Below are 15,790 nucleotides of genomic sequence, written 5' to 3' on the forward strand. Positions count from 1 at the left end.
TTTCCCTCCTTACGATTACTCAGGCCTGACCATCAACGATGCCATAGTTCTTTAGGCAGAAGGGAATGGATACCAAGAAGATCCTTTTATCATCAAGGATATAGTGATTAAGAGGAAAGATTTGAAAGCTGATGTTCAATATCTATGAGCTTTAAAGTTTCAAATCAAGACTTACTACTGTCATGCCTATTTAAGACTAGAAACAATACTAACTTAAGGACCTATGCAAATTAAAATGGACCTTTTGTTAAGTGTAGCTTTGGAAGCACCCTTTGAGAGCAGACACATCAACTTCACCATTGCCTTTACATTCCAAGTACAGACAATAACACTATGCATTCCTTTACTAGCCCTAGACTTCCTTTAGTATGATGTACCCCTTAGATTACCCAGAGGTTTAAGAAAAAAAGGAATGTCCGGAAACACAGTTACGTTCCCATACGGTAAGTTTGCCCTTTTGAAACAGTGCCATTATGCAAAAATTTGCCACTATGACAACACAGCTGTCTGCTCAAAACAGCAGCATTTGCATTTCAAGTACCACCAGAAGCTCAATACTTCTCTATAGCCTGTTTTGAGTAAGATCTGGTATTTACTCAATGTACAGCTAAGATCTCCACACACTTCTTTTGATCTCCTACAACAAAACTCCAACATCTCTTCCTACTGAAGAGCCATTTATCCACAGCTGCTCAGCTCTAAGTAACCACAGCATATTTACAGATATTAGGCATCAGAAACCAAGCTTATGGCATCTGGGAGATACACACAGGAACTGGTCACATAACCTATAAAGCACAACTGAGCAACAAGCTCAAGGCAGAAATCCAGAAAACATGTACTTAAAGCTAGAAATAGTTATTCTATTCTCATCTAAGCTCATAAATAGTTCATAGTTGCCTTTCAGGAGACACTAAAATCATCTACCTCTTTTAAAAAGAAAAAAAAAAAAAAGGTGACAAAACTTATTCCTGCTCACTGAAACACAGTTGTTAGAAATATTTAAGTTTGCCTAACTTCTGAGATTTAGACAAGAGGCTCTTGGAGCACCTGTTACTGCATTAATCCAAACATCAAGTGTTGTTAGTAAGTAAGAGCTACAAAGTATTACTGGAAGTTCACTACTCGAGCATCTGAACTTAAAGCTAACATTCACCCCAGTTTTGGTTTTCTGTAGCTAGGAGCTCCAGTGGAAAGCATCTTCCTCTGCCGAAAACTAGAGTTCAACTCAAGGAAAGAAGCTGATTTTAGTGTACCAACTTACAGTTGGGCCAATCTTTTTCCAAGTTTAACCCAACCCTTTTGCCAGTGAGCTACAGCACTGTGTAAGTCACTTATTCTGCGTAATATTTTTAGCCCCATTTCAACCTGGTAATCTTGCTGAGGCTAGTTAGCTAGGATACACTTAATCATCTTTTAAAAGACATGCTGGCATTTTTGTATCTTTACCAGAAGGTGGCCCTGTTAACACAGCAGTTAAGACTGCTGTGAAAACAAGTTCAGTGAAATGAAGTATTTCACAGCAGTTACTGTCACCTGCACAAGACAAGCACACTTATTTGGAATACTCAAGTCCTAGTGAGCCAAGCCTTCACCAGAACTCCAGCTGGAACCAGGCTAAACCCGGTTTCATAATTTCACAGTAAAGATGTACTTTATGCAATTTGATCCTGGGACAGAGTTCTCCAATAATGAGTGAAGTTATGAAATAAACCTGCATAAGAGATCTATGCAGACAAAATAACTACAAGCAAAACCAAGACTTGAACATCAGGTGGCTGAGCAAAATGGTTTCTACTTCCAAAACCTGGAAGTCTCACCCCCCTACACTACCATAAGCTTATCCTGGAACAGTTTACTGCCATTCTCCTCCTCCCCCAGAAAACATTTTGTAGATTCAGTGTACAGGGGAAGATGCCATTTTTCACAAGACCAAAACCCCCAGGATCTTTTTGAAATAAGTATTTCTGAAGTATTAGTAATACACAGTATATAATTATCATGTTACTGCTTCACATGGGCAAGCCTTAACACTCAGATCTGATGTTTGGTCTGGACTATGTTAACAAGCTTTCATTCTGTCATCTTGGCATATACACTTTTACATTTTGACCATTGTGAAATACTATTAGCAAGTTGTTTTCCTCCTTTTTTTTTTTTTACATTTTTTGTGTAAACTTCAACTTAAGAGATAGTTAAGTATTTTGAAACCAATCCACTACTTTGTTCACAGTCCTAAAAGCTGTTCAACAGACACTGTCTTCTTCCTCCACAAGTAAATGGGATGAAAGCAGTAAAGCTTAAGCATGCTTACCTCTATTTCTCTCATGCTGAAGACTTCTACCCCACATTTTTTGCCACGTTCCACAAGATCCATGCCAAAAGACTCCATGATAACAATGGTGTTGAGTATTGGAGTTTCCCCCTTTTCTACACTGGTTAGCAGAAGTTTGGCCTTGTCAGGTTTGTCACAGAAAACCAATGACAAGTCAGCTGATGAAAGAGAATGACATTATCAATATGACAAGTTAAGTTTAGACTAGATCCATACATACTTCAGAATGTGGTAATGGAAGACTCTTCTGAAGAAGGCTACAGTTCTGCCCTCAGTCAGCTCTGCCATCATACATTCAGTTGCTGAACTACTGAAAGTGTCCTACCTTTGTTCACAATGTACACAATTGCTTCAGCTCCCAGTGTATCATAGAGTGGCACCACCACCATGGAGAATGCATAGCATCCCTGTTCAATGATAACCCACTGCACAAAAAGAAGAGATGCAAGTCACTATGTGTTTGCTTATCATAACAGACCTCCAAGAAAAGACTCATATTTGGATTCTAGGAAGCTAATAGGACAAAGCTCATTTGGACAAGTCTTTCTAAAGAAAGTAAGTGGCAGTTTGTATCTTTTGTTTACTTTGAAGAACTACTACATTTTTGTCTGTGGAAGGAGGAAAGAAAAAAATAAACAATAAGGAGCTATGGGAAAGAATCCAATCCAATAAAATTCAACTCTGCCCCTAAGAATAACTTTCAAGTACTTCCGAAGAACAGCTAACATTAACTGTCTCCTGAGTTTACCTATTAACAGAAAGAGACTTTGAGTAAAAGTACAATATTTTTTTCTTGGTTTTAGGTTTTTGAGGTAGCCAAAGCCTTCAATAGTCTATATTACCATCGTAGATGAATCAGTGAAAGACTTGCTCATGTCTTGACACATATTACATTTATATACACAGTATTTTTACCTCTACATTATCTGCATCTCATTTGATGGCCAGACATGCACATAACATATGCAGTTAAACTAGAAGTCCTTTGGAAAGCCAGCCCCAGGAAGTTTTTCAGCATTTTTCAAGACTAACCATTCTTCTTTAAAGGAATCTAATCTGAAGACTTCTATAAAAAATGCAAGCTGCATTTACATCCCTGCAAGCTGCAATAAGAAGGATTTGCCTGCTAACAAGTGCAGTACCCAATAAACATAATTGATATTGCAGCCTTATTGTGTGATGCAGGCTGACAATGCTTTACAGCAAGCCTGATTTCATCCAAAGTACCATCAAGGTAAAACAGTCATGCAATTCTTTTTCCAGATAGTAGCTATTGGGTATAGTTTGTAAACAACTAGCTACACCAAAATACAGGGCAGCATGCGACTCCTGAAACAGGAGCCTCTGGACACACGAAGAGGCCAGTGGAACTGGAACGTTTCAGTTTTTCCCATCGAAGATGAGTGACAAAAATTCTCAAACATGTACCTTTAGTCAGTTCCAGGAACAAAACAACATGCGCCTTTAAAAGTTACCAGAACTTACAATTTAACAAGGATTGCACTAACAAGGGTGCTTGTTTCCCTTCGCCACCCCCAAACTTTGTCACACTTCCCAGTGTTTTTGCAGGACACTAGCCAGTTACCTCACCCCTGTATGATGACAAGTTTAAACATCATTCAGCTAGTTATTCCATACAATATCTAATATAGAGGCTATGTTAACAAAGTTGCTAAATCTCAGTTTTTATGAACTGTTTATTATGGGCAAGTTTCCTAAAGTTAAGTTCTCTACTGATTGAGACAGCCTTAAACACTGGGAATTTTTCTGAAAGCATTTATGCAATAGGTAAGTTGTATACCTTTTGTCCAAAAAGACTTCTTATAAAACTAGTACAAGGCCAGCGAACAGGTAACTAGACTTTCATGCAGACATTAGACATACTGATAAGTCTAAGCAGGCACGCTTATACCAGCCATGAAAGGGTCCACTGAATATTTCTTCCTAGATAGCATCCACCTGTACATGTAACAAGGGGGCAGCTGTATTGCTGTTCAGCAGCCTCAAGTTTAGTAGTTATTTTAATAGGATGGCAGTCTACTACAGTAGACTTCAGAAGCTGCACACAGTGATAAAAGCTTCTGTTGCAGCCTCCAACAACTCTTGCACACCATCATCCTCAATACAACAACCAACATCTTTATTTTCTGGACTACCAAGATAATTTTCTCCCATTTTAGCTTCTAAAGTATCCATACCAAACCTTGACACTTGATTTCTCTCTCAAAGCCCAGGCAAGCAACTAGTATTGAATACAGACAGCAGTCTGAAAGTTTCAATTTGTTTTCTGACATGGCTCTGATCTTCTATTAATGGACACTGTATATTTCACTGTCCCATTTTCTCAATCCAAAACACAACTTCCTTGCTTGCAGAAGAGATCATCTGTTTTCCAGTTACTCAAAGAGAAAGTAGTATTTTTTTATTTATAAATCCAAGTTTGTTTTTTAGTGAACATTCAAGCAAGTAACATGCTAGGATTTTCCCCATCAGGGGATTTCCCCAGCAGTTGTTCCCTGAACTGACAAATGTGAATCATTTCACACAAAAAAACTTCACATAATCTCCTGTCTGGATTAGCGATTATGTTGTGGATGTCACAACATCCATCCAGTATTTTTCAGCAGGGAAAATCCCAGATTTAAAATTGCTGGTTTAAACAAGTCTTTCTAGCTCATTCCTGACCCAACTCAAAGCCTGCTGGAGCAATGCAACTCAAGCACATTTTGTCTCTGTGATCCAAGAGCAGACCATAGTACAGTGCTCTTCTTCAGAAAATCCACTGACCCAGCAGTCCAAGAATTTGCACCCAAAGGTCTATAGAAAAACAGTTCAAACTGGCACAGCACTATCATCCGGCTCCCTTTTTTACTTCCAGTGCACAATGTTATAAGCACAGAAGACTGAACTGAAGAGTTTGTAACACCACGTCATTTAACAACTTAACAGCTTCCTAGTTGGAGACATCCCAGCCTTTTTTATTACAGCAGTAACACTGTAGCTGTTAGAACTGGAATTCCTGCAGAAAAATCCAAACAGCAAGCTACTGCAGATTTAAAAGTCTGGAAAAAATGCTGGGTTTTTTTCCTTCATCTGTACAAGGCTAGAGTTAAGGGGTTTTTTTTTTTGTGGTGTGGGTTGGAGAGGAGGAAGGGGGGGTCAAGGTCACTTGTCACACAGCTTGCATTTTAATGACAGCAGGGAAGGCTCCGTGACAAACTGAAATCAGAAGAGATCAACAGGAAGCTGTTGTCCAGCATGACCAAGACACTGACACAACTTCTAACCCTGTCAACACTGTAGATGGCTCTAGATAATGGCATCCAGCTGGGAGTGTTTAATCAAGAAGGACAGCAAACTTAAACTTGACAAAACTTAAGAACCAGTCTCCTGTCTTAATACAGGTTTGGATTGAACTAGCTTAATGCAGCAAGTACCAGCTCAAGCTACCAAGCACATAAACATAGGTTAGAGAAATTCAGTCCTATTAAATAGATTTAATAAACAAGTCTAGAGAACAAATATTTACTGAATATTACGTAATATTTTTAGAAACAACAATCTAGAACCACTTCTGGGTTAAAATGGATAGACACTAGCTAATCAATCCAAATATCCCTATAGTTGTCTCAGGTTTGTAACATCATTTTGCTTTATCAGGTGATCTTTAATCATGTCACTTTCTTTAGTCTTTCTGCCCCTTTATTAAACTGCAATTTTCAATTTTTGCCTTCATCAGCAGTTCTCCCTCCCAGAATCTTTGTGCGAACGGCAGAGATAGAATACCACCTTAAGCCATCTTCTATTTGTCCAAATATTTAATCACTCAGTGTTTCTTTGCGTTTTGAAGGGTCTAAACACCCCCTTGTGACTTCAAACCACTTTCAATTACCTTGTACTCCAATGTCACTTTAAGAGAAAGCAAATGGTGATTACATTCACTAAGTACCACATTAGCTTCCCATTAAACAGCCCTTCTCTATAAACTGGAAAGAGAAGAGAATGAGTTAAGTTCCTCTGGATTCTTTGATTCTCTTCCTGCTCTCCAGCCTTCTGCATTCAGCTCTGGGAGCAAAAAAACAACATAAAACACTAACAGTTTTGGTTCTTAGCTAAAGATGCCATGTCTATGGCTTGTGGGTCTACAATATCAGCCTTTAGCCTTTTCCCAACACCAAATGGACTCTTAGTAGGGAAGCTTGGTACACTGCCAAAAAGCAACAGATATAAGAATGGGGCACTTCAATAACAGCTAGACCACCAATACACACACTGTCAACTGAATTACCTCAGGTCTGTTTTGTGAAAATATTCCTATATATTGAACATGAGATGGTTTGAAGCCTCGGTGGAGTAATGCAGAGCCCACACACTCGGCTCTATCTGAAACCTGGAGGGGCAAAAAAGAGAGAAGACAAAAGAAAATTGAGAGCAAGCTCATCAGTATACACCCCTCAACATTATTTTACCTTAAGACTTACAAAAAGAAGGCCAATAACTGGTATGAAGTAGACAGAAGTTTTCTAGGCTATTTTGGATGTCCTCTGTGACTTTGATAACCTAAACATTGCACTGCACTGATTGTAGATATTACACTTACTCAATATGCAGCTCAATACACAGCAGAAAAGACACTTAATCCAGTTGGGCTTGAAAGTGTAAGTATAAATGTTAAGCTCACATACAACAAAACAGCCTTTTCTGTGTATCTGTATTAAACCCCAGAAGTGACCCTGGAATGATTCAGCATTATATTTCTGCTCAATCACAAGCACTACATATGCCATCCTTCTGCTTCATTCAGTGCCTATGGGAACAGCGTTTCTCCCTTCAAAAAGCAGGAGAATAAGGAGTCAAAACTCAGCTAGTTCTACAAACGAAGCTTGGGAAGGCAATCTTCTAAATTCTTTCCATATAGCACATGACCTGAATCCATGTTAGTCACATGATTCAAACAGAAAAGCTTTATTAAAGAGAGGTTGCACCTAACAAGCGCCCAGCAAAATCACCTCGGAAAAAGTGAGATCTGCTACATACAAAAGGTGTTTAATGACCTTAACAGTATGCGACAGGCAAGGTTTATGCAAATTTGAAGACAATAACCGATTAAATCAGGAACAAGCTGAAAGTGCACAGCTGTTAAAGATCTGCATAAAGGTATTTTTAGCAATCATGAAGGAGCATGCTACTAGTTAGAAGCATATCTGTTAACACTCTATACAACCATCATTCAGCACTATGGAGACAAGTTGTCAAGAAGCACAAGTAACATCTGTAGATAGGACTTTTCCTAGTGTAAAGTGAGCTCCTCAGAAGCAAGCACCTAAAGCAGTAGCCGCCTGAGTCCCCGAATACTACTTCAAAGCTGCAGCCCTTCAGAGGCAGTGTCCAAGATCTAAACAATTCAGCAATGAGATGCTAAAAGCTGCCAAGATAATCCAAAAAAATTCTGAAATAAAACCGTTAATAAACCAAATAAGTGCAAGAGATATTCTTCTCTTCTCCCCCTTGCACATATTTGAGGCTGTTACTTTAAGATACTCTAATAGGAACGAGAATCTTTCCGCAATATTCTGCTATTACTTTAAAACATCTATAAATAATTAAGATTTGTTATATCACATTACTGGATGTTGTATCAATGGTCTCAGCAAGCAAAAGCAGGTCTAGCACTAAGTTAGAGAGACTACTTACCTCTTTATAGGAGATCCACTCATATGGCTGGTTTGGTTTTCTAACACCTAGACATGGACCATTATCTAAAAATGATAATCAAAAGTTACTCAAAATTTAACCCCTGACTCCTCTGTCCTGACATCACACTAACTACACTCTCGGTGGTAAGCCTCTAGATTCCTTGCAGACACCTTCAGAAGACAAACCTTTCTTTCAGAGGGGGGTCAGGGAGGGAAGTCAGGGAAGGACACAGAGGCAACAACGTTGGTTTAGGCTAAGGAACACAGCACTGACTTTATTCACATAACTGTTTCACAAGAGGTCACAGTCAAATTTGCCTTCAAGAAAGCTCACATCCAATACATTTATCATATTGCTAGGTAGACATCCCCTATCCTCAACTGCATTTCAAAAGAGCCCAGACCTTTAGTTCTTAACATACTGTCGAAAAAGTTATCTTTAGTTTTAGACTTACTTGATACTTGCACACCCCTTTGGAAGATATCATAAGCTGTTCTCACATCATCGTAGTAGTAAATCAACAGTTCATCACTGTTAAGAAGAGAGGACCTTCGAGCATGCTCACCACCCTAAGAAAACCAGTTAGAAAGGTTAGACACACTTGTTGGTTGTAAGTGAACAGGAATTTCCTGAAGGAATAAAAACACCTCATCCATTAAGTTTTGTTATGAGCCTTGGCAAATTTTGCTTGAGAGAACTTCAGTTCTTTTCACCACCAGGTAAGAGATCTGCGACGTTTCCCTGGACATTGTTTAAAGAGTCAGACTGTTCCCTGCATTACTAAAAACCTGTCAGGCAAAAATCTTATCCCTCAGTTACCTATGATAGCACAGAACAAATGAGAACCACAAAATGCCCTCTGACAGTCCTCACTAGACACAGGCTTTTTCTTAAGAAATGTTTTACTCTATTATTGCAGTATATAGCATAATTAATTCCATCAAGCTTTCTAAATCACTCCAGCCTCAGAGCTCTCTAGATACAATATTATCCTTTTCTAATTAAGATTACAAAACACAATCACACTTCAAACTGTGGTTTCAAAATCTAAATGATTTTAAGGGCAGTCAACAACACCCTAAAACAGGTGTTCTTGTAAGTAAAATACTCTGTACCAGATAAAAATTGAGTCCTTTAAACCAATTTAAAGTTCCACCTTACAAAAAAAGATTTCCTCCTGATCTAGTTAGAGGCAGTCAACACAATACTAACTTGAGGATTAAAGTCACCATTTTTCAGCAGGTGAGCATTTACATAGGCTACAGCTGGAAGTCAATACAAGAATTTAATAGTTCATAGTTTTAACATCACCGTTTTTAGAGTGACTGATTAAATAACCTCATTTTATATCAATCAAGTTTCACAAATTGCAGTTATGCAAGTACTGTTGGACCACATTGATGGTCCTGGTATGATGACAAACACCTACAAGCAAGTTCTTAGCAGGAAGAGCCTAGCTGGTTAAACAGAGGGTCCTGGGTAAACATTGCATAAGATTCTGTCTCTATCAGTGGTTGTAGTCAACTCCCAGCTCTTTCACAAAGTCAAATCCTGGACCAACTAAATCTGTGCCTGAATTGTGCCATCATCCACGATGTCAAAAACCTATTCATATGCAATCATAGGCTTTTCCCAGCCATTGGTTTATTTTCCTGTTTTCAAAGTACCTTAGAAGACCAGCAAGCATCTGTTCATATATAAGCTAGATAAACACAGGTTTATCTGCAGAAGATGTCATATTGCCCACGTCCACAGAAAGGAGCTAGCACATTAAAGGCACATCAGAGAGGAAAAAATATTTTAACACTAAAACAAGTCTAACTTGTTTTAGCAAAACACTATGCGTAATGCAGTGCTTGCCACTCCTTTGACAGCGAGCAGAAACGTACACTGAACATGACCCAGAACAAGTTAATGACTAGCTTACCTCTAAAAATTTGTAACATTAGAAATTCAAGGGCTTACTTGCACTCAGACCAACATCTACTCTATAGTAAATGAACAGATCACTAGTACACGTCTTTGCCTTTAAAGAAAAAGGCAAAACTGCTTGCTTTATTGTGCTGGTTTCACAGATCTTTGATAACCAAGGTCAGCTTCTAGATTTTCCCAGTTTTACCACCTCTGGAGCTAACCTGAGGAAGATCACACAATGTAGTTTGTAACCACAGTCATAGGTAATGTCAACAAATGCAATGCATCAGTACCATGTTTGATGTGCTATAGTTCCTGCATCAAGTGAAATATCATATCCTAAGCCATTCCTTGGCAACAGTCAAGAAATACTTGTTTTCTCCTCAACTGAGCTACTACTGTTTTGTTTACATGCCCTATTATTCAGCACCACAAAAGCAGTTTTTGCAGGGCCTGAGGCACTAACCAAATTTGAGGATGAGACTTAGCAGACAGCACACTGCTTAAATACAAGACTGACTGCACTGTCCTTCTGAAAAAAACAGAAACTCTAACAGACTACTATTGAAAAGATCCCATCAGTTCTCATCAGTTTTCAGTAAAGGAAAATATAACCAGCTTCTAGTTCTGCTTACTTTATCCTTTTTCCCAAAGTAAAGTGAAATTAACTGAATTTTTCAACAGCCCTAGAGCAAGAGTTTTGCTGAAAAACACCCAGCTCCTTGTGTGAAGGCCACCAGGAGTTCAGTGTTATTCTTCAGAGATGCAGTGAAATACACCTGGATACGCTGAAGATCATTTAGACCTTACCATATGCTCCCAGTTTGAACTCATCTACTGGGCAATATTATGGTATTGGTCTACACTTTGCTTGAAAATAGTAGTTCTTGCTACTCTAAGGGCCTGTCCAAAGGGTCCTTATCCAGAATATTTGTGCAATATTAGGGAAAGTCATTACAACCACCAAACATCTGAATCTCAGGACTGGAATGTCTGGCTGATTTCACACAAGTTATTTGAATGGGATCTAACAGATCTGTCCAGTACAAAGGTAAGCACTCAAAAGGGTTGTCAGTTTTACCAAAGTGTTCTTAAGGAGCTAGGCAATAAAATCCTGCTAATGCAAGAACAGTCTCTGGTTACTAATGTAAGGCAGCCCTTGCAGCAGCTCAGGGAGTTGCAGGAAATTGACCCATTACACAGCAAGTGCTGGACATTAAGCAAAACCTCAGCACTCCTTCAGAATAGCAGCAGCTGAAGGAAACAAATTTATTCTACAACAGAGGCATATATTACTCTATCAGTGGCTATTTGGGTCACGTCACAAGAGAGCTGCTTTTGTTCAAGCCGTGGGTTTGCTTCTTGTTGACACAGGCTGCTTAGGATTAGCAGTAATGTCAAAACACACTGTTGGCTCCACCATGCCTCAGAGGCAAGAGACCCCATTTCCTTCTTCCTGAGAGGGAAAGTACACCAGCAAGTCATGCTTAGGTCACCAACATGCATAATCTGAGCAGCAGCAAGTATAAACTAGAGTTTTCAAGCCAGCCATATAATTTTAAGCTAATCCCTAGGTAAGCACACAACAGCTAAAATTGATCACTTAATAGGGAGACAAGAACATGTCTAATCAAGTGATTCTTGAAAGACAAGGCAAGCTAGAGTTCTGGTAACATATCAGGAGAATGCAAGCAAGTTTACAAGTTCTCATGAGTTGAATACTTCTCTCCATATTTGAATGTCTTTTCTTAAGGGAAGGAAAAAAAGTCAGAGTCACAAATCCAAATTCTTACTACTAGAAAACACTGACATCCTACTGTTTATTTATATGCTATCCTTCTACACACTTTATCAGAGCTTGAGCCAAATAGAAGTATTTGGGTTTTTAAAGCAAGATTTAACATATTTGACAGCCATACACCTACACTCAAATCAATAGCCAAAGTTGTTCAGCTATCAGTCACCAATGGAAAGAGCAATCTACAAGCAGACAGATTCAGATGTGCCTACAATTATAGACATTAAGGATGCATAAACTTTGCAAACCACAGGACTAATGCCCTATTTCTACCATTACTGTAGCACTGAAATTCTTAACAACATAGTGCATGATTGAGTATAGCATGAATCTCAGCAATGCAGTCTCACACTAGTCAGACTTTATTTAGAACTCCTCTTCATTAATCTTGTCTCCCCTCCTACAGACAAGGGATTCAAGTCAATCCTGAAAGATTTTCACCTATACCTCTGAGAAGTTCCCCTGAAGAGAGACCAGGTTGGGACCTTTGAAGACAAGAGGGTTTCTTTCAGCTAAATGTAACTGTTATATGCATACTTTAAAGAGCATACTCCACATCTTTTAATTCTACTCTAGAAGAGCTGATACTTTCAAAAACTCTTTGTACTGATATTCAACTAAGCGTGCTATCTTTATGCTCACTCAGTGATGGTTAAAATGGGTCACTGGGTGCTGGCCTACCAAATCAAAGCTTTCCAGAGACGGGAAGTGACCTGGAACAGCATTAAACAGAATCTTTTTCCTCCCATGTAAAGTTATGAGGATTTATTATCAAAACATGTAGAAAACCTACTCTAGTCACTGACTTCATTTAACTTTATAGGAGGCCAAGGAAATAAGTCACAAGTAAGAATTAAGCAGAAGCTTATTTATAGTTCAAAATTTTTATCAGTAATGAACAGGTGGATTAGATATTAAAACAGTAGAGAAGAGGAATTGCAGTCTGCCATGTCTTTTTTGGAGCACATTGCTTACTCCCTAGACCTTTTAATATTGTATTACTTAGCCAGAAAAAATGTTAAGAGATAATTTGAGAGCAGTATTTGATATTTTTCTTCTGTGGAAGTGACAATCCATCTTAACACACATATAAGAATGGAATAAGTGAAGTGAAATTTTCAGCAAAATGTAGTGAGAAACCGAATTCCAAGCACTGTATTACACTCTTGTTACTGTTATAAAAGTACCAATTCTAGCAAGACACTTGAAACTTGCTTCAAAACATACATTCTCATTTGATTACAGTTTGGTACAGTTTACAAAATCACATTAAGGGCTGTATCTGAACTGTCAATAAACAAAACTGGATAAATCATGGTAATTTCAACATGTTCTCAAAGTTTGAGCTCTTATCACCAAGACATGCTAACACACTCAGCTGTTTTTCATTTAAGTTTTACTACTGTCCAGTCTTCCTATTAAAATGTATCTTCTGAAAAGGCAATGAAAAAAAAAATGCTGTTATACCTATCTTGCTCTGATCAGAGACATGATGTTAACTAGTACAATATGGATCAACAATGCATTAAGTGGTTTAGTGAAGTCTCATACTACCAAACGATGATTTCAATCACAGAACCCAGCAGTGCTAAGCAATTTAGCTTGAAGAGATAAAGGCAGTGAATTGAGACTGCTGTCAAGAGTCTCAAGCAAATAAGCATTTGTCACCGGTTTTATGGGCCAGGTAAGAGCCACTGTTTTATCATCTTCCAATGCAAAGCCCCCCAAATCCACTGACATCTATACTGACTAGTGAGGCCCTCCACAGCTGGAAAGCTTTCACTGCTACTTTATTACAGCCACCAAAACGTGCTGCCTTACAAGACTATTCCACCCACTGCCTAAGTGGCTGCTGTCAGGACTGGGAAAGCTCACCAAGAGAAGTAAGATCTAACCTCTGGATCCTTACCCTACATGTGTTCCTTGAAAAGAGATGTTTTTGGCAATTATCACATTGCCAGAGCATATTTTTGTTTCCCCTTTGTGTAATTCTAATAGCAGACCATTACTTGCTATAGTAACATGACGTGTCAGTAAGCTTACTGTATACCATTATTGGGAAGAAGATTAGGAAGTAAGTGGTACTAACTAAACTTTTGAATGGAGGGGCCAGCTAATGCTTCATTCTTCAATTTCAGTATCATGAAACATTGCAAAGAAAGCGCCTGATGTGAGGCTATGACAACAGTGTGCTTTGCTAAAGTTCATGAAAGTTTACCTTTCAAACTGCTCTGTCACATTTGTTTAAATCAGTTTGTAGTCACATCTACTCTTAAGCACAAGAAGCAGCCATGTTAATTGCACTTTATACAGGACAACTGGATGCAGTCTATCCACACAGAAGAATGTGCTGTAAAGGGGGACTTCAGTTGCAAGTATATATAAAAAAAAAATCTATAATGGTAGTTTCTGAATATCAAGAGTAATGCAAGAAACTGGCAGCCTCACAATCCTACATTTTGTAAGTATCTCCCTTGAAGATAACAACCTTTCAAAGCTGCCTCCTTACTTCAAAAAAGCAAACACCTTGTCTACCCTGAAGAAATACACAGGCACTCTTGAAAGAATGAAATAAGTGGTAAAAATCTTGATTCTGTAGCAAATGAGGAAATTGATATAACTGCTGCTCAGCAAGCCCTAGCCATGTAATCAGTTGTCTATATTTGCTTCTAAGCAACAGTTCCTCCCAGTCAGACTGTTTCCATATTTGACTTCACTATTAAAAAACCCACCACCTAACAGCAACTCTGTCTGCCTCTAAAAAACATAAAACAAAAGCTAAGCTAGCATATCCAGAGTTTAGCACGTGGTTGCTTTAGTTTCAACTTACTTTATGGCTGGGATCCCTCAGCAGGACTAATATATCTTTCCACAGGCCATCTGAGGACAGCTAGTACCCTTTTCATGCTTGTAACCCAATATAAAGTCTCATCTGTCAGCTGTTATAAACTAAATATTGTAACAGAAAAGTATTAGCCTAATCAGTATGCACCAGCATACATACTCTGACCCCAAGACCTAATTTAATAGGTCATCACCTAAGCAAATGTCCAGGAACCGAAAACTACACTGTGCTAATTCTAACATTCACAGGTTTCCTCCCACCAGTCAGATCAGAAGCTCAGTTTTCGCAGCACAAAGTCTTTTTCTCCCGTGCTAGTTAACATCACAACAACCTCAACCCTCAAATTGGTTTTCAAATTCAGAAAGCCAAAAAACTGAGTTTAGAAACACTCCTATGTAAATCAGCGTTTGGTCTCTCTCAACGCTGCCTTTAGGACAGCAACCATTAAGGGTAACTTACCTCTACTTCCACAGATTGCATTGCTAAATCACATGGTGGCTTTAGTGCTTTCGGTCTTGTTGCATACCAGTAGGTCGTGAGAGCTGCAAAAGCACCGAAGCCCATCAGCGTATTTGTCGGAAGGGTGCGCACATACTGTCTGACGTCGCCAAGTTCTGGCATTCGTAGGTATCTAAACAACTCATGTGCTTGCATTGCAGTTCAGTGCAGTTGTCCTGATGCTGGAATCTGTTGATATGAAATAAAGTTACACACAAAAATTTGAAATCCCCTTTCGATTCACTGTTGTTATAGGAGAGCGATGTATGCTTTGTCCTGCTTCCTTCCCACTGTCAAAATAATTTGATCTGACACTAGGCAGGCAATACCTTTAGACTTCGGTGCTGCAATTAAGTAAGCAAGCAATTACTAGTTCATACTCTAGAAAAACAGGTGGGGCTGACAGGAGGCAATTTCTGCAGGGTTTTCATATTGCTTTTAACAGACAGTGCATTTTAACAAATCTTTTGCCTTTTTTTTTTTTTTTTGAAGGACAGCATTTCACAAATGCTAAATATGTATTTGTAGAGTAGCTGTACTATAAGACTGTTTAAACAGTAAGTGTTAAACAGGGAAGTCAGGGAGAGGGAGGGCTGGGGTATAAGATATTAACTTGCCTGCATTAACCTAACAGAGAGCATCCTAATCGTATAGTAGCATAGCAGGAGCAGGATTTTTCGTCTCTTAAGTCCATTAAATAAAC

At 38.7% G+C, this 15,790-nt stretch overlaps 1 protein-coding gene across 2 annotated transcripts in view; it reads right to left on the reverse strand.

The window, feature by feature from the left end:
- ACSL1 (acyl-CoA synthetase long-chain family member 1) overlaps window positions 1–15,278 on the reverse strand; it is a 32,091-nt gene extending 16,813 nt beyond the window's left edge. The window contains exons 1-6 of one of the 2 annotated variants that reach the window (XM_009587591.1): window positions 15,049–15,278; window positions 8,487–8,601; window positions 8,030–8,094; window positions 6,624–6,725; window positions 2,661–2,760; window positions 2,315–2,493 (exon numbers count right to left, since the gene is read on the reverse strand). In XM_009587591.1, the coding sequence (XP_009585886.1) occupies window positions 2,315–2,493; window positions 2,661–2,760; window positions 6,624–6,725; window positions 8,030–8,094; window positions 8,487–8,601; window positions 15,049–15,243 (756 nt within the window). In that variant the 5' untranslated portion in view covers window positions 15,244–15,278. The remainder of the gene's footprint in view (window positions 1–2,314; window positions 2,494–2,660; window positions 2,761–6,623; window positions 6,726–8,029; window positions 8,095–8,486; window positions 8,602–15,048) is intronic. The other variant, XM_009587592.1, reaches the window with a different exon arrangement.
- Between the last annotated feature and the right edge of the window lie 512 nt (window positions 15,279–15,790).

The sequence above is a fragment of the Fulmarus glacialis genome, unplaced genomic scaffold (genome assembly GCF_000690835.1).
Source record: "Fulmarus glacialis isolate BGI_N327 unplaced genomic scaffold, ASM69083v1 scaffold29301, whole genome shotgun sequence".
In the NCBI taxonomy this organism is placed as follows: Eukaryota; Metazoa; Chordata; class Aves; order Procellariiformes; family Procellariidae; genus Fulmarus; species Fulmarus glacialis.